Raw genomic sequence first — 19,344 nt, forward strand, 5'->3', positions numbered from 1 at the left:
TCACAAGGTGGAGAGAGCAAGTGAGGGAGCTTTCTGGTGTTTCCTCCTTCAAGGACACTTAAACTGCCGTATCAAGGCCTTGCCCTTATGATTTCATTTAACTATAATTACTTCCTAATAGACCCTGTCTCCAAATACAGTCATATTGAGAGTTAGGGCTTCAACGTATAAATTTTTGGAGGGCACGGTTTAGTACACAGTACAAGAGAAAGGGGAGATGATTGACAGAGCAGAATTTTAGAGGAAATACCAAAAAGAAGTCGTGAACATTGGTTAGAGACATTGACATTTCTCTCTACAGCAGAAGAGGTAGACTTGTCACGAGAGTACAGAAACATTTTTTATGCAGGACAGGCATTTTGGGAGTTTACATTAGAAGGTCTTGACCTTTGGAATGCTGCACTTCCTCGATCTGCTGTTATCCACCTTTCAGAGTTATTTGATAGTTACTTTGCATATTCCACCCAGAATTTTTAGTTGTAATCAGTAGGAAAGATTAGATGGAGTGTAGTTGCTCTATCTTAACTGGAACCAGAGCCCCTCTATGTAATTTTTTAATGCTTTATCCAGTCTTCTCCACTAGATTAAACAGTTACTGAGGGTAATAACCTGAGAATGGTATCACTCCAAATATTAGCATGTTTAATTCAGGATCCAGCACACCATATTTGATATGCAATTTAAATGTAATAAACCACCCCTAATCTACTCTATTTTAATTATTTTTATCAAAGGACAAGATCATTTCTACTTTAAAGCTTGTTTAGCTTTCTACCATTTGATAGGAGTTATCCTCATATTTAGATTATACGTTCCATCTCTCTATGACTGACAGACATACTTTTAGTTTTCACTTGGTTTACTGCTTGCTTTACAGTGCTGAGACATTTCTGCTGGAGAAATGTCTTCAGAGGCGGAAAAGGATAAAGAGAGGCTGGTTCAAGCTGCCAAAACATTCTTCTTTCACATGCAAGATCTCGCTTCCTTCACAAATACACTCACCAAATTGTTTAACAGCAGTATGAACACCCAGATCTCCTTGATGACTGTGAGAGACGATGGTAACGTTAAGGATGTCTTTGAACAGATGCTCAGAATTTTTAAGGAAATGCAGTCTGCAGTGGAGGCAAAGCACAACAAAATGCAGAGTGATCCTTTGAGTTCCAAGATCGCAGCAGCCATGTGCTCTGTGGCTGAGAAGAGTAGCAGTGTAAAGGAGCTGCAGCAGTCCGCTAAAGAGATGTTCCACAATACCCACATACCAGCCCTTGTCTCTGTGCTGAATAGTAGTAACGTCCTTGAGAGTTTGGAGTCCTCTCTTTCACTCTTAATGAAATATCCTATCATGAATCTTCAATTAAGTGACTTCTATAGAAAAGACACCAAAGAGCAATCAGATGCCACCGCATCTGAGAAAAGCCCAAGTCCAGGTCCATCCAAAGCCACTACAATAGATGCCTTGAACAAGTTGCAGGATGCACTGAACACTGAGAATGCCAAGAACACAATTAAGTCAGCCGCAGATCAGTTGGAGCAAGTTGTCAAAACTATGGGACCAATCTTAGAGACCCTCCAAAAAGCCATAAAAACTATGGAAGCCAAGTTTTCTGTGTTTAAGAAAGCCAGTGATTAGTAGGAGGGAGACAGAAGTGCTCACTTTGTCAGAAAACCAATTCAAATCCTGTGAGTTTTCATAATACATTCTAAGACCTTGGATGCCGGACATGTGGTCTGTTGGGGCATGAGTTCAAAGAGTAGTCACCTGGCAAACCATTTACCTCAAGTTTTGCTTTATTCAAATAAAAATGAACAAAGAAATCCTGCTTGAAATGGCAGTTACTGAAAAGAATATATTATTCAAAACAATCAAGTTTGGTTTATGTAAAAAAGAGGTTGTTTCTAAACATATTTCATCTTCAAGATAATTAAAATAGCCCTCAACTAATTTCCACTCTTCATAATCCTATTTCTAGTTCCTACAGTGCAAAGTCCAGGTAAATGTACCCATTATCATTAAATAATCTGGCAGAAACTACCGTTCAGTCCTAGGAAGCGTAAACTTCCATATTTTTATCACTCATGTACCAATTTTTATATACTTTAGTGCCTTGCCCATCATGAGCCATCACTAAATACTTTTAATATGATTTATCTAAAAGTAAATAAGAACAGTGAGTGAGGAGTAATAGACTTGTCTTGTTTGTGTGAATAGGACGAGAGCAGATGAGTTATTCTTGTTTGTCTCCTACTGAGATCTTATAATTAGGAGATATTGGAGGCTGGAAAATGAAGGTGCTCTATCTAACCTTTCACAAAGAAGATAGCATAACACTTGTTACTTGACCATAAAAGAAGTAAGATTTCTGAGCTGTGCTTGTATTAGGGATGAAAAGTTAGACAAATCCATTTGCCTACCTTAACATCTTGGGCTCCCATGGATTGCAAATGAGTGTATGCTCTCAAGATTGCCCTATGTCACATGATACCCAGTAGGGACTTTGTTAAGAACAAGAAAAGCAATGAGTAACTCTAGTTTGTTTTTTTTTTTAAATACGGAATTTACTACTCACTTTAAAAGTAGTTAACTCTAGTTCTCCATTGGGGTTTTCCTTCTAAGAATTTTCCTCATTTAAACATTTTCTTGTTTAAAATTTTAAATCCCATTTTCTCCTTAAAAAATGTTTCCTTACACTCTATTCAAAATAAAGAAAAAAGGTCTGAAGCATGAGAAACTAGAAGGGAAAGAAATTATGAGCGTTAGATGGAGACAAAGAAAATGCTCTATTTACATATTCTTTTAATTTTTATTTATTTATTTATTTAATTTTTTTTCTTTTATTGAGCTATAGTCAGTTACAACGTATCAGTTTCTGGTGTACAGCACAATGTCTGAGTCATGCATATACATACATATATTCATTATCATATTCTTTTCCATTAACAGTTATTACAAGATATTTGAATATAGTTCCTTGTGCTCTATATTTAATCTGTTTTTATATATAGTGGCTAACATTTGCGAATCTCAAACTCCCAGATTTATCCTTTTCCACCCTCTTTCCCCAGTAACCATAAGATTGTTTACTGTGTCTGTGAGTCTGTTTCTGTTTATGAGGTCATTAGTGTCATCTTTTTTTTTTTAGATTCCACATATAAGTGATATCAGGTCATATTTTCCTTTCTCTTTCTGGCTTACTCCACTTAGAATGACAATCTCCAGGTCCATCCATGTTGCTGCAAATGGCATTTTTATTCTTTTTTATGGCTGAGTAGTATTCCATTGTATAGATATACCACAACTTCTTTTATGTATTCTTTAAAAATTTTTTATTTTATTTTTGTTATTTACTTTTGGGAGGGAGATAATTGGGTTTATTTGTTCATCTATTTAATTTTAGAGGCACTACTGGGGATTGAGCCCAGGACCTCATATGTGCTAAGCATGTGCTCTAGCACTTGAGGTATATCGTTCCTCCATCATTTACATATTCTTTAGCCAGCTGTGAAGTCACTTATATGAAGGTTGCAGAAGACCTCCCTAATCATGGCGCCTTTGAAGTTGTACTTTTGTCAGCTTGAGCCAAGAGCCCAGCTCCAAAGCCACAGCTGCTATTGTAATTACCATTGTAACTTTATATTAGTTATCTATTCCATTCTCCCTACCAATAAGACCTTCAGAATGCCCTATGGTAAGGGTCGAGGGGATTTTGAACATTTCTAGGGCTTAGAGGGCCTGGAAAAGGATGAGTTTCAATACATTAACTCTGCATTTTCTCTCCACTCTAAAGCTGAATCCTCGCTCGCTGGCAGTAGATACCCATTAACAACTATCTTATTTTGAGGAAGCTCTTGAGCTGATCCATTTGCTACTGTCCTCTCAGAAAGACACATATACAAATGAGAGGAGGGAGGTGCACCTCTTTGTTACCTTTTCTGAACCTATGTGTCTGGAGATTCACTTGCCTTTTCTTGGACTTAGGGTTGTATACCAGGATGTTGCTGGGGGACACAGATGGAAATGAATGGGACAAAGAAAAGTCCTGGGTCAGAGTCTTTCTGTGAAATGACTGGAAGAGTGACAGGTGACAGTTCAAGGGAAATCTTCACTAGATGCCATTGGGAATGGCAGCCAGTGTAGCCCTTTGATGTTAGAGATGGGTGGTGCCCACCTCAATAAAGATGGGTGGCCTTCAGATGCTGGTACGTTCTGTATATACAAAAAGGGGAGATGCACATGTTATTTTAATAAACTTACTATAAAAAGATACGTACTATGCAAATTTATAATGTAGTTTATTTTAACAATCCATGTGAGTTTATGTACAATTGAGGGTCCATTTTATTCTTAGAAGATATCCCAGACTAACAGGGGCAGAAATTACAGTGAATTTTTTGAAATCAATCTCCTAAAATTTCATGAACTTAGACTTCAAATCAATTTAAATCAAAGGTCCGCTTTACAAACTTCTTGCACAAAACATTTGGACCTCAGGGAGAGATGGAGGGGATGCAAACTACATACAATCATCCTTAACTAAACCCATAAATCTACATCAAGAGAACAACTTCTAGCTCCAGAGACTTGTTCCATAAAGCAGGAGGAAGAACTAAGTTATCTTTTTTAAAGATTGGTTATTCCCTTAATGATTATAATCACATAGATCACAAGTCTGGAGGGCTTATTAAACACAGATTTCTGGGTTTCTGATTCCATAGATTTGGGATCAGGCCCTAGAATTCACATTTCTAACAGGCTTTTAAGGGATACTGATGCTAGTGGTGCTGGCAGTATGCTGTGAAAATCAGTTTAAAATGTTTTACTTAGAAAACTCTGATTTCTCATGGATGTCAAATGCATTAGGCTAACTCTCTAGGCTTAACTGACTTAACTGGCTTCAACTTTCCTCTCCGGTTACATTACTCCTTCACTCTGCCAGACCTGTTTTCTGACCCTCATATGCAGTGATCATCCTGTATCCCACCTTCTTCTCTACCCAGCTGTCTCTTTTCCACCCATCTGAAGACCATCCTCTAAGTCTTGTCTCTGACAGAAAGCTGTACCCAACTAGAGGCCAGAAGAATCCTGGTTTTCTCTATAAACTTCAAACACTTATTATTTGTACTTGTTATTGGCACTAAGCACTTGATACACACCCATGCTTCCTGTTTTTTCTCCTTCCTCTTACCCTTTGCTCCCATCCCATTGTCCCAAGGTCTTGCTCTAATGCTGCCTCCTACTTGAAGCCTTCCTGGCTTCCTCTCTCACCTCAGTTAGAAGGAATCTCTCTTCTGAACTCTCATGAACAGAAGGCTTGATTTCCCTGTATCTTTTGATATTTCCTTTGTGACTTGTTTGTGTTATTTTCTTAATTTCTTCTAAGAGATTGTAAACTTATTGAAGATCTGGCTTAGTGTATCCAAATTTAAATCCGAAAGTGCTTTGTACATAGTATGGCTCAACAAATAAATTTGTATAACACCAAAAAAATATATAAGCAAGATGTAGGAGGCTTTTCCTAGCACATTTCACTACTGCCTCACCAAGACTCACTGCAAAGCTTGTTCCTGAAGCCATGCCCTCAGGATTCTCTACTAGATAGCCGCTAATCTGCCAAAGATTCTGGGCAATGAATCATGGAAACTGTATGTGTTTATGGAAATTTTGTTTGCTTAATTGGGTGAAGAGGCCAGTGTAAGCTAGGTAACAGACCCTATTCATTTCAAAATCTCAATGTAAAGGATGATAATACTGGGAACCTCCTACACTGCTGGTGGGGATGTAAATTGGTGCAGCCGCTATGGAAACCAATATGGGAGGTTCCTTAAAAAACTGAAAAAGAGCTACTGCATGATCCAGCAATCCTACTCCTGGTTATACATCTGGAAAAAACAAAAACTAATTCAAAAAGATACATGTCCTCCAGTGTTCTACTAGTAGCACTATTTACAATAGCCAAGACATGGAAACAACCCAAGTCCCCATCAGCAGACTATTGGCTTAAGAAGATGTGGTAAATATGTGACAATGGAATATTACTCAGCCATAAAAAAGAACGAAATATTGCCATTTGCAGCAACATGGATGAATCTAGAGAATATTATACTTCATGAAGTAAGTGAGACAGAGAAAGACAAATACTATATGATATCACTTATATGTAGAACCTAAAAGTAATACAACTGAATCTAGATACAAAAGGGAAACAGACTCAAAGACATAGAAAACAAATCAACTTATGGTTTCCAAAGGGGAAGCGGGGGGGGGCGAGGCGGGGGGAAGAATGACAGTACTGGATGCCTGAATTCTCTACCTGGTGATTTGATGCCGTTAATTCCTCACTCAACCTCTTCTGTTATGACCCAGGCCCTTGGGGAAGTCCTACTGGGGCTGGATGAGCTGATTTCCAATTTTGCTGCATCTTATCTAAGTCTCAGAGGAGCTAAGTAGCATGGACTTTCAGAACTCAAAGGTTTGGCACCAGCTCTCACCTTCACTCCATTTAGCCCAATTAGTAGGGTCTTTGGAGATCAGGTCAAGCAGTCCCCCATTGTCCCACTTATCTTGTCTCCTCCCTGAGAGAAGAGTTGGAGGACATGCCCAGCTGTGAAGTTGATGATTTATACTTCTTTTTACTGAATTGTTTGCACATAATGGGGACTCAGTATATCTTTGATATTTGCGTGGTAATTTGAATATTTGCTTGGTAATTCCCTTACCTTCTCCTTTATCTCCACACACATCCACTTGCTTTCCTAACAAACATACTTAAATTTGTGATGAAGACTCAAAGTCCAATTTGCCATAAAGCATTCTGTAAATTAACATATGAGTTTAAATTCTTAATTCTGTAATATTTTAGAAGAAACATGTGTGCCACACCCCATTACTGGCAGTGAATGAGATTCCCCTAACATCTTTCATTAACTGTCCCACCTATTTCTCGGGTTTCCGTGTTTCCTCACACCTGAGACTACACTGGTTTGGTTTTGAATGCTGGCAAAAATCTATTAAGAGTATTCACACCTTTAGTATGTCTCTGAGGCTCAAAGCTTTATCATTTGATGAAGAATTTGTCCATCGCTTTCTAACTCAAGGGTCTCTGATTTGTTCCTAATACTTAGGATCGCTAAATTAAAAATGAAAGAGTTCTTGTATTCATCATAACTCCTTCGACTGCATGAAATAGAAATTTTAATTCAAATTATATAAGCAAAAATACAATTTATTGATTTATGAAATGAAAAGCAGTTTCAGGCACAGCTGGATCTAGGGGCTCAGACACTTTCATCAGTTTTCACTTTCTTTTCATTTCTCAGCTCTTTTTTCATTGTGTTAGCTGCATTCTCAGGGAGGCAGATTCTCTCTTCTCGGTAGCAAGGCAGCCACTGGCGATTCTAGGCTCATACTCTGCTTTCACTAATCTTCACTCAAAAAAATGGCTCCCATGTACTCCCAGCCCAATTCCATAAAGTACCCTGCTTGTATCTCACAGGCTCTGACTGGATCATTTTCCTATTCCAACATAAATCTCTGTGTCCATGGAGAAGTTACTCATAGGCAGTGGGCTGAGCCAGGTCTGCATCAATTGATAGGTGTGCAGAAGGATTCCCCATGGGGAGTCAGGGTGCCTGGACTGGAAGAAAGCAAAAGGGGACAGGGAAGGCAAAACCCACAAGCCTTCTTTATGCGCCACCTTTGGAAGAGATGATGACACTGGTCAAAAAGGAGACGGAAGCAATAACTGCGGGAGTAGCGATGCACTTTTTGCTGGAAGCTGTGAAAACAAACATGTAAGAAAGTTAGCGATGTTTTTGGTAGCAGAGTTTATTTATTTATTTTAAAACACCTTATTTCTCCTTTGATTCACTTTTTTTTTTGGATCTTTTCTTTTTTTTTAATGGAGGTACGGGGGCTTGAACCCAGGACCTTGTGCATGCTAAGCAGGCACTCTACCACTGAGCTATACCCTCCCCCAGATTCACTGTTGTAACTTAGAAAATTCCTAATAAAAATATTTGAAGCTAGCTGCTTTCCAAAAAAAGTCTTCTCTTAGATTTTTTTCTAGCTGACAGAACTCAGCTTGCTTATTTTGCAGTCGATGAAGCCAGCACCAAGAGGTTAAGGGGTTTACCTCAGGTCGCCCAGCAGAGCTCCTGATTTTGTCTTTATTTTCGTCAGCAGCAGAATTGTTCCCATTACCGTTACCCTCTCCTTAATTATAATCATCTTATCACCATTATGAAAACTAACATTGATCAAAAGTTTATTCTGTGCTAAGATCTGTTTTAAGCACTTGCTATAAATTAACTCATTTAATCCACGTAACAAAATCCACGTATTCTCATTAGCCTCACTTTTTACTTAATAAAACTGTGACACAGAGATGTGGAGAAACTTGTCAAACATCACACACCTGGTATGTAGTGTAGGCAGTGATCAACCTTAGGCAGTCTGGTTCAACTCTATATTTTTAACCACTGTATTGTCTCTCCATATATTGCATGTCCTTTCATCAAATTTTTTTTTATTACAAAGTGGGCAAAAAGTATTCACCCCTGCTTGGGGTATGTGTGTGTGTGTATGTGTGTGTGTGTATGTGTGTACTGCTTACATGTACGCACTTTTCATGGGGAAAAGTTAGCAGCTAGTTAGGTGTGGCTGATGGAAGCAAAACTAGAATACAAAAAGTTATTGTTAGATATAACTACTAATTGGGAATACAATGGGATGAGATTGTGGAATGAGATGCAAGATGGGAACCTTTTTAAAAATGCTCTAAAGAGTGGAATCTCCTTTTCAACCAGCCTTTGCTAATTATTTAGCATAAAAAAGACATTTGGGGTAGGAAGACATTCAACTCTGTGATTGCCTCAATATTGGAACATATTGTTTGATAGGATCATCAGATGATGCAGTAATATTTTCCCCATTACTTTCACATAATGTATAAAATCCCTTGAGTTTCCTGAAATTTCTATTTGAAATTCTATATGTACCAACAGTAATTTTCAAAACCTCAGTTTTCTTAGATAAGAAAAATTAATATTGCATACATATTTCTAAGCTTTTGTCAAAGTTTGTTTTAAAATTGTATTAGCTAAATTCTTACAGGGACCCGGGGACCATTAACACCACTTTAGGAAATCCCTCATTGGAATGATTATTAAGTGTTTTTTGTTTTATTTTCTCTTCACTGAGGCTAGAAATCACAAAAACCTCTAGCCCCGTACTTTTTCATAGGGTAAGATTCTACTGAGGAGTTATCAGAAAATATTGATTAACATGGAAACAGTATAATAGAGAAAGATGATGGTTTTGGGGGATGATTGGCTTTGGTGTTGAAGCTCTACCCTAGATGTTTGACTTAGATCATGTCAGTTACCTTCATTGGGCCTCAGTTTTCTCACCTGAAAAAAGAGAGCATCTCCAGGTTTTTGGAAATGCCATTATCACCGCTACCACTTTGCTTCACTGTGATTGTGCTAATGTTCAAATAAGAGACAAACACAGAGACGTTGCTATGTTATAATCATACACATCCTTCAAAGCTACCTCTGAAGCCCTCTTCATAAAACTAGAATATTAAAAATAGCTTACTTTAATTTTATTTTCTTACGTTAAAGTAGTTTTTTCTTTCCTCTCTTGTTTTTCTCCACCTCTCTTACGGTCATTATCATTTCTACTTCATATTAGTATTTTTTTACACAGGCAATATATTTAGGAGAATAAATGAAAAATACCTGTGAATTAAATTAATTACAGTCTCTCATTTGAAGACAACCCACATTAATTTTACTTTTGTTATTTGTCTTTACTTTTCTTCTAGACTAGTCAATGCTTTTTACTCCCTCTGTTCCCTAGTACAGTACTTTTCAAATTGGAAGTTGTGATCCATTAATGGTTTGTGACATCAGTTTAGTAGGTCATAGCCATCACTCTTTAATAATGCAATAATGGGTTAAAATATAAAACACTAGCATTGCAATGCATGTGAAAAGATCAACTATTGTCTTGTTGTATATGCATCTGTGTATGTGTATTTATGTGAATGTAAAGTGTGTTTATAATGTAAAGAGTCACAGAAGATTGAAACAGATTGTAGGTTCTCAGTAACATTTTTGAAGGGAAAAATAAATCTCCTGAAAGCAACCTATAGAGAAAATTGTCCTGGACTTGTACAGTGGGGTTAACAGCCCAATATACAGGTTGCTTGTACGAATTAAAAGCTAATGGGTGTGACAGTCTTGTGAGCTAAACTGCTAAACAAATACCATTTTATTGGTGTGTTATAACCTAAATTTCATCACCTCTGCCTTAGGTACACAGTCTGGGGAGAAATGCATAATTATTATGTCTTTTATCATGAAATCTGAATCTGTGAATTATATCAGATTGTTCAGAAAGAAATATTCAATCTCTTGAAAAAAAAGCAGAAAAAGGAAAAACTGACATGCATTATATCTAGTTAATCTAGTATTTGGTGGCAAATGCAATCTAGAGCCTTGTTCTGTCAAAATTCTGAGTGATGAGTGTTGATCTTTTAGAATGTTATTTAGAAAAAAATTGGCCCTAAAAAAATGGTGTTATCTCTTCTGTCTTTTCCTTTTATAGTCAGTTTTTCTGAAGCAGACATTTGTGCCATTAAACTATTACCCCACTTCCATGTGCAAAGTACTTTCCCAGAGTTTTTCAGTTGTGTTTAAGAGGGTGGATACCAAGTGCCAGCACGACATCCCTTCTAGGAAAGTGTTGCCCCTGTGTTAGACATGAAGAAAGAGAGTTGTCATTTGCACAAGGCCACAGAGCTATGGACGCGCCCAGCCCTCACTGGCCCCACCGTCCCTGCTCTTCCCATCATGCCATGCCGTCTCCCACGTTTATCCGATTACCCATCCTTTTGCCCATTTGTCTGAGACAGACACTCTACCTCAAGGTGAGTGTGATGCCACCAATGGAGAAAACTGCTCTGAGATAACTGAAGCCCAGAGTAAAAGAAGACAGGAAATGATAAGTTAATAAAACAGGTAACTATAATGGTAGCAATGATAGCAGCTGAAGAGTTTTGGGTACTTATTTAACACGTGTCACATCCGATTCTAGGAGCTTTTTACTCTCACTTCATGTTATCCTCACCAGAATCTTATAAAGGTAGGTTTTACTTTTTAAAACAAAATTATTCCTATTCTACATATAAAGAAACTGAGGCACAGAGAGATGAAGCCATTTGTCCGTATTCTCGCTGCTGGTAACTGGCAAGATTAACATGTAAAACCAGGCTCACTACAAACAATTGACTATATTTTTTCTGGAAACATGCTTAAGAATTTTGATTATGTGAAACATTTTGACAAATAAACCCCTCTTCTTTGTGAATCCAGTGACACAGAACAGAGCATGTATTTGTGTGTTTACAGATTTTTGGCACAGATTATTTTGCTGAAAGAAGCAACTTTTAAGGACAGATAACTCACATAACATATTTTGAGTCTTCCAGTGGGCATGAAAACATCTGTTTCTGTGGTAACAAGTACAGGTCATGGGAGGGGTGAGAGAAGAATTAGAAGAAAATTTCTTTTGCACATTCACTCCCTTAAATGTATTATGCTACCAATTTGACCCCTTGACTCTCTGAAGGCGACACATTCCTGAGAATTCTTTGAACTTGAGAACTGCAGTTACAAGTTAATAGAAGCAATTTTGAAATACACTGAAGGACTGGGGAAGCTCTGCTCTCTAATTACTGTCTTTTTTATCGGGAGAATGCAGGGCCCTGGCTGACCAGTTTTAAAGTTCTTCCTGTTGTTTTTCACATATTGCGTCTGTCAGATTAAGAGGGAACCAGAGAGGAAACATAAATCACTACCTCACGGGGATTCTGGGGGGACGTAGAATCGCTTGAGGCTCCTGCTTGTGAAAACATCGAAAGGAGAGGATTCCAGTTTCATGAGAAATCAGATATCTGTTCTGCTTCATTTGTTCATTCACTCATTCACACCCTCTGTGAAGCCCCGAGGCTGCGGTTAGTGGTGTAGTCCAGGTGGTGGGGTGGGAAGAGCGAAGTGGGCCATAGCAGCCGTCTAGAAAAGCAGGTCTGGGGAGACAACTAATCTTCCTCCCTACCAGTGAAGGGCTCCCAGATAAGAAAAACCCACCACCTCCCTGCTCCCATTGTTCGTGTATGGGTCAACCAATCTACTGCTGCTCCAGGATGTTGGAGTAAGTAGAACGTTACTTACTAGTTAATAGAAATGACTCAGATTTTGGAAAGAGCTTACCTACTGAGAAAAATGAAATACTGCACTGAATAGCTGAAAGCATTCTGAAGTCAATCAAACTTTTTCTTTTTTTTTTGTAACCGGTAGAGATAGGTGACTATTGGTCCATTCCTAGACTGTATAGCCTTTTTGTCCTCAGCTGAAGTGTCTGTGCCAACAACTAGCCAATGGCAGACTTGAGGCTTCCCTCAGCTGGCTTCCCTGTGAGGCTGGGGGATGGTGGGACCAGAGGATGGAGCAGCTTCCCTGCAACTTTCAGCATCATCACTGCAGGTTCGGTTTACTCTCCATCATTCACTCTCCTGGTAGCTTTATCGCTGTGCTGGCTAGAAGGACACCCCAGTTCCAGCTCTTGGCCTATCATACAATGCCTCTGACCAAAATATTACCCTCCAAGACCAGTGGTACTTTTATTCTGCATTTATAATCTCTTTTCCCGAAACCACCCAGTGATGAATTTCTAGGAAAAATTGAGATACGGTAACTCACATCTCAAGTGACCACACTCTAGATCATTTACACTGTGGTGACAGCTCCTTACTCTTGACTAGGGGTTGAATCTTCTAGAATATTTTCCTTTCTTAGCAAATAATGGAACTCTTTTTAGTCAATTGAGTTACGTTGTCATCAGACCCAAGGCCCAGATCTTTTAGAGGCATTTATTCATTCACTCATTCAATCAATGTAGATTGAATGCCCCCTGTGTGCCAGGGGACTAAAGTTAATAATAGTCAAAACTTACTTACCATTTATTATATGCTAGGGAATGTAGAAATAATTTAGTATTTTATTTTATCTAACCTTCACAAGAGCCCTACGGGGCTCTTATCATTTTGCTCATTATGAGGGTGAAAGTTAAGAGTTTAAGCAGTCTGACTGAGAACACAGCTAAAAAGTGGTACACGTTGCATATGAGTCTAGACAGGGTGGGTCTGGGGTCAGACTGCCTGGATTCCATGCCAGGCTCTTAAACAAGATGTAGTCAAGCCCCTGCCCACCAAGAACTTACAGAGCAAAAGATTATTGAGTGCCTTAGGTTTGATTTCTGATTTCAAATATCCCAAGACCAACCAAATTTCCAGAATCTAGTAATACTCATGGCTATCCCAGATAAGCCCTAACTCAAAACCAAGTTAAAGCTGTGTTTGAGTAGTTTCACCACAGGAGAGCAAAGGTCACTAATTTGGGGAGGGAGAAGCGTCTTGAAGAAAGAGAGTCCCTGTGTTTCTTTGGGACTTGCAGAGTGCTAGAGCATGGGAAATGGTTTCTGTTATATATTCCTCCCCCCGTCTCCTCCTCCTTGACATAAATAGTCTATGATTTTTCTCTAGTGTATTTTACTGTGCTCATTAACCTAGGATAAATATTACCCAACTCAGATCCATGATGAGAATGAAGCAACGGTGTCCTTGGCAGACGTGGTTCCAAAGAATCCTGGAACCTGAGTGTGGAGTGTGGATATTATCACTTATTATCAAAAGCTCACTGTTTTGTTCACATTTTACTCTAGTTTTCATTCTCCTCTATAAACACTGATCTTTGGGGTCTGAAGAGATATACACATTTCATTCATAATTGCTGCCTGCCCCGCTGTCACGGGGAGGAGAGAGGAGATAAAAGTACGGGTCACCTCTCCCTGAGTCTGTGTTTACTGATAGGCCAGGGTGAGCGGGACTTAAACTGCAGGGTGGATGCCAGTTTGAGGACCTTTGCAACGCTTTAGCCCTGACGTGTTGAGAAATGATGACAGCCTGAATGATTAACACTGGTAATGAAGATGGAGTAGAGAAAGATCCATGGATGTTTCAAAGTTAGACTCCTGAGCTGGGTTGCAGTCAACTGTCAGTGTGAACTAATGCACATGTGGATAAGGAAAGTCTTCTTCCTTCTGCTTCTGAATCAAACCAGGCACAGCAGTTACTGCAGAATTTGGACAGCATTTGCTGTCAAGTGACTGGCTGGCAACATGCAAGGCTAAAATGGAATCAGTTATGTGTTTTTCTTAAAAGGAGTTTAACATTTTTTTTTTTGTACTGTGATATCTCTAATTTCTCCTGCTTCAGTTCATTTTCCACAATAGCAAGAGCTCTTGCTAAATGCTGATCTGACTGATGCTCTACCTTACAAACTAAGGATTTCTTACTACTTACAGCATGAAGCTCGAAAATTCTCAGTATGGAATACAAGAATTTTTACAGTCTGGCCCCATCAGAACTCTCCAGCCCCAATCAGTCTCCTCTCCCTCTCTACTCCTAGCCTCTCCCTATCCTGTACATCCTACCCTCCAGTCATCCAGAATTTCGGAGTTTCCCTGAAAACACCAGGCTGTTTGAAATCTCTGATTCAGCATGTGCTTTTTCTGCTTGAAATGACTTTTTCTCTCTTCTTTCACTGCGAACTCCCATTCCTACTTCCAGTCCCATGTGGTCCCCTATTGTGAAGCCTTCTCCCTTCCCCCAGAGAGAATGAGTGGCTAGCTTCCTGCCCTGGGCCGCCACAACCGCTGCTTAAACATCTGGCGTATTACTTAGTACTTTTGGGTGTAGACATTAGTTTGTATTTCCACTTCTCGTGAGACTAAAAATCCTTCTAAAATAGTGATTTTGCTTTATTCTGTGTCACCTGGGCCCTTCCATCCCAGTTCCTAGAACATAGAAAAGGGTTAATAGGTAGGCGTGAATGAATAAATCACACCTCCTGCTTTGCTTTTAGCACTCCTTGCTCATGAAATGACCATGACAAAAAAAGAATTTGAGGGAGAAGGTTAAATGCTATGTTTTATTCCCTATCTTCTCCAGTAGAGATACCGTATTTGTCTAGCATGCCCCATAGATTAGTGCCAGTGCAGAAACACGTTTTCCTGGAGGCAGGTGAGGAGAAAGAAGAGAGGGGAAATCAAGAAATAAGGTGGGCTTTCTCTATTCTGCCAATTCCACCATTACTGAAGGCTAATATCCATGTTTTTGGCCTTCCCCCCAGCCAGTCCACTCAGAAAAATAACTTTTATAAAAGAATAGCGGTCTGTGACCCTGGTAAGAGTGGATTCAACTTGGATTAATAATAATACCTTTCAGCAGCTGGCAGTTATACGTGCTCAGGTTCCCAGTTGACTGCAGTTGCAACCAGTTTCCTCTTGGGTGGTAGCTTGTATTTATAACTTTAAACAACTCATAGGGAGGGACCAGGACCTCCTTCTTGAGAGAGACATCTTGTACAGGTGCACCCAGGCAGGTTAATATGGTAAATAACGTTTGGTTCCCAGACTTCTGTGCCTCTTCTCTTAGGAGGGAGGTGGAGAGGAACTGGCCAAATCGAATGGTGGCACCTGTGTGGGCTTCCAAGTAGACATCCTTCATCTCGTGATGCACCTCATAACACAGGGGTTCATTCCTCCTAACAGTCTCGTTCCTCAGCAGCTGGATTGCCGAGGTCAGGTAGTAGTGTAGATATTTGAAATGGAATGAATGTTTATATTCCTGTGGAGACCTAGCAGCACTGGCCATGGCTCTAGCGAAGTCTGATTGAACGGTGTTGTTTGATGAATAAACCAAGATGGCCAAGGCATGTGCAGTACTCATGTTCTTGGGGAGAGCTTTTGCTTGGTTCAACCAGGTTACATGGGTGAACTGCCAGACCTTGCGGTAATCCCTATGGGCTTCTAGTTCTTTTGTGAAATAATCCCCTTGAATCAGTTCATCTATGACCTGTTGCTTGCAGCCTTGGTACTGATCATCAAAGGAATTTGGTGCCAAGTCAAAGTCGATTTTAACTGCAACCTATAAGGAAGGAAGAATCTTGATTTTAGTTTTTCAAATCAGATGGTGAATCTTGTTGACCTGAAATAAATAGACTGCCAGGTATTTCTCTGGCCAAGATGGTTTTATTTGGGATCAGCAGAGAATTGCAGTTCAGGGTCTGTAACCATGGTGTGCCATGTATAAGTCCCTGTAGGACGAGTGAAGAGGAACACTTTCATAGAGAGGAAAAGGAAGATTGTGGGGAGGCGGTTTAGTAAACAGAGTCCATGTCTTTCCTTGACGGAACCCTTGCCAGGAAAGAAGTCTTTCTTCTTCCTGTTGGACTCCACTATGTCTCAGGGTGTGAGAGCTCCCCATTCTGGTCTCCTGACTCTATTGAGGTTTCTGTTTTATAGCTTTGTATAGTGTGATAGCAGATTTGCTATACTCTAAGACCAAGTTGTCTCCTCAAAATCAGTATTTGCTGAAGCAAGTTTCACTCATGATCATTACACTGCTCCAGTCCGTCCTGTGTCAGTGACCCACGCTAGAGATTGAATTTTGTTTGACAAATATTACTGAAAGCACAAAAAAACCTTCATTTCAAAACCTCAAAAAATCCAGGGAGGAAGTGACCTTTTTTTATATCACTGAGAACAGTCTTTTTGCATATTGAGCATTTAAGGAAAAAACTAACAATGTTAAAGTTTAATTATACTTTCTGTTTCTTCTCCCGACCCCTTCACAATCTGTCATGAGTATTTTAAAGCAGATCTCTTTTATGACTACCTAAAACCTGTGTGAAATCTTTGGAATTTATTTAAGAAAAGATTTAAGTGATGAGTAATGTTCAGTTCTCCAAGGGGACCCCTAGTTAATGACAGCCTTCTCTCCACGTAGGACCTGAAAAAAATGAGAAAAAAAGGCTAAAATATAATTTTTACTACTAAGTGAGCCATGTTGGAGCACACACCTTTAGGTCTGATGACTGGTGGGCTTGTTAAGTGTAAACCTCAGAATGAGGCTGACTTGCCCACCCAGCCGTGGGCAGTATTGGATTGCAGTCTGTTCAGGTTAGATTCTTATCACGGAGGAATACAGAACTCACGCTTTTGCCATCAGGCTGACTCCCAGGAGGAAGAAGAGCAGAGTCAAACTCAGCATATCCAGTTATCCTTCCTGACTTTACTGATCAAGTGAATTCGCCCACCTCCAGGGGAGCGGCATGAGGGAAGGGCTGGACAGTGGTCAGGAGTCTTCCTAGGAAAGTCCTTCCTCTGAGGAACCCGGAGTGGAAACCAGAAGTGGGGAAAAGACATTTTCTCATGGGTAGCCGATTGAATGTTACTTGTTGATTTGTGTCATGTTCAATTGAAGTTAGAGATTTGAATACAGGCCCGTTAAGTATCATCAGTCTGTAATTTAGAGCCATATTTTCAGTTATCTAAATTCCAAGATGTTTCCGTTTTGGCAAAGAAAGGATGCTTTTCTAATAACCAGTACTTATTAAAGAACATGTTAAGAGATCAGAATCCAGCCAGTTAATGTCAAGAATGTAGCAGCTGGAATGCAGAAATGCACCATTTGGTATTTTTACTGTGTTATTTATGATGAGACGTCATCTAGTCACGAGTAAACTGGAACAAAATTTTAAGACTGCTTAAATGATTTTAACCGCTAACTTTACAGCCTGTTTGCAGATAGTTCTACAGTATCTATTTAAACCGAAACAAAATAAAAAAAATGCTCTGTCAAATTTCACAAACTCTCAAACTTTAATATATTACTAGATTTCAAATGTGTATTCTATCTGTTAACATGAGTTATTTTTCATTACATAAAACTTTGTAAGGCTTCTTTTGAGTTGATCCATATGATAACAGTCTAGAGCCAAATCGACTTGATTTATTTTGCATTATTTGTCTGACAGAGCAGGGTTTTACTTAAATTTTATGGAGAATCAAGCCTCTAGCTTCCATAATGCCAAATTTAGAAACTGTAAAGAACACCACAGTCTGTTTTTGACCCTCTTTGCTAGCATGACTTATGAAAATGTCTAAATGAAATGCTATCTCAAGGAACTCAAGGTCATTCAAAAGTTGTCACCAGGAGAATGCTCTGTTGGGGACTGATGGTAAAGAGACCGCCTCCCCCGTGGCCTCCCACCTCGGAACTCACCGTGGGCCTCTGCAGGGTGGACAGCAGCAGGACGAGAGGAAGCTGCCCTCTCAAGGGCCGGATTCTCACCGCAGGGGCTGCAGTCGCTGGGAGAAGAGTCCACGGGCGTCTGTGGGTCCATGGACAGCATTTGTCTGTGTTAGAAGCCCTTCTTTGCCCTTGCAGCTTCATCCTGAAATGAGTTCTCAGAGCGTTCCTTTGGAGTTTTCTTTGGCTAAGTCTCAGCAAGAACCTTCCTTGTCTACGTCTATGTTGAGACTTCTGTGGACCAGAGCGACCAGCAGTTTTTCCCAGAGAAGGAATCAACCCCAACTCACTTGCAAAGCTGAAATCTCTGTCAAATACCCAGACTTGTGCACCAAATAAGGGCTTCTAAAGTAAACTCAAGTTCGTTCCCAATGGAAAAAAAATCCTAATGTAGCCTGTATGCAGGGGAATTCCAAAGGCCTGTTAAGGGTCAGGCTCACCAGCTCAGCCTTAACTTTCTTAGGAAAGCAGAACAAGGCACACACTGTACAGTGCTTGGCGCCAAATGGGGTTATCTCGTGCTGCAGCCGTCCATCCTGAGTGACGTGATTGGCTGGTGCAGGTCCCTGGGAAGATGCCACCTTAAGGTGGGCCTGTGTTGGGCTCATCTGGTGCTGCTGAAAGGCCCTGCCCAGGAGGGGCTGTCACGAAGCAGAACAGTAGGGTTACTGTCAGAAAGAAGGCTCTTTTTGCTGCTTTCCCACCATACCTTTGATATTGTCCACTCCAGAAATTATACCTGTTGGGGTCACAGCTCTTCTGTGTTTTTTCTTCTGACTGAAAGCTCAGATCTTCAATCTACACTATTTCAGTCTGTAGGAAATCCAAATGACTACAGTCAGAAGACAGTGTCTGAATAGCTGACAGCACCTAAAAGTAGGTGACATCAACCAGTATTTTTAACAGGTTCCATCACGCTGAGTTCATTCAGCGTAGGTGTCCTACGCAACACTCTCTTGGACACTTTGTAGCCTGAACATCCTTTCCCTATTCCCAATCCGTGGGAGAGTTGTTTTTCTTGCAAATCTTTCCCATGTACACTTTCTGATTCATTCTTTAGCTGTGAAGGGAAACTAAATCTTGTTCCCGGAAATTCTGGTATTTTTTTCACCACCCTAATGTTTTT

General features: G+C 39.8%; 1 protein-coding gene and 1 long non-coding RNA gene across 10 annotated transcripts in view; one reads left to right on the top strand and one right to left on the bottom strand.

The window, feature by feature from the left end:
* The window catches only part of C25H12orf60 (chromosome 25 C12orf60 homolog), a 72,569-nt gene that overhangs the window by 11,134 nt on the left and 42,091 nt on the right, over positions 1-19,344 (top strand). For 2 of the 9 annotated variants that reach the window (XR_004134056.2, XR_010377802.1), the window contains one exon: positions 878-2,518. The exons of the other annotated variants lie outside the window; for them this stretch is intronic. This is a non-coding gene — a long non-coding RNA (chromosome 25 C12orf60 homolog). Of the gene's footprint in view, positions 1-877; positions 2,519-19,344 lie in introns of those variants that run through there. 9 annotated transcript variants of the gene reach the window in all.
* Positions 2,778-18,897, bottom strand: ART4 (ADP-ribosyltransferase 4 (inactive) (Dombrock blood group)). Its single transcript, XM_010988871.3, has 3 exons — positions 18,192-18,897; positions 15,344-16,052; positions 2,778-7,775 (listed from the first exon to the last, which is right to left on the bottom strand). Exons 1-3 carry the CDS (start codon positions 18,360-18,362, stop codon positions 7,684-7,686), a joined length of 972 nt encoding a protein of 323 aa, XP_010987173.1. The 5' UTR covers positions 18,363-18,897; the 3' UTR covers positions 2,778-7,683.

The sequence above is a fragment of the Camelus dromedarius genome, chromosome 25, assembly GCF_036321535.1.
Source record: "Camelus dromedarius isolate mCamDro1 chromosome 25, mCamDro1.pat, whole genome shotgun sequence".
In the NCBI taxonomy this organism is placed as follows: domain Eukaryota; kingdom Metazoa; phylum Chordata; class Mammalia; order Artiodactyla; family Camelidae; genus Camelus; species Camelus dromedarius.

What these genes read in the sequence shown, in the direction of transcription:
- ART4 (XM_010988871.3), bottom strand. Translation starts at nt 18,362, where the DNA reads ATGAAGCTGCAAGGGCAAAGAAGGGCTTCTAACACAGACAAATGCTGT. An exon ending in CCACCCTGCAGAGGCCCACG is followed by an intron (nt 16,053 to 18,191) that starts GTGAGTTCCGAG and finishes CCTTCCTTATAG; the next exon opens with GTTGCAGTTAAAATCGACTT. An exon ending in TAACTGCCAGCTGCTGAAAG is followed by an intron (nt 7,776 to 15,343) that starts GTATTATTATTA and finishes TTGTTTTCACAG; the next exon opens with CTTCCAGCAAAAAGTGCATC.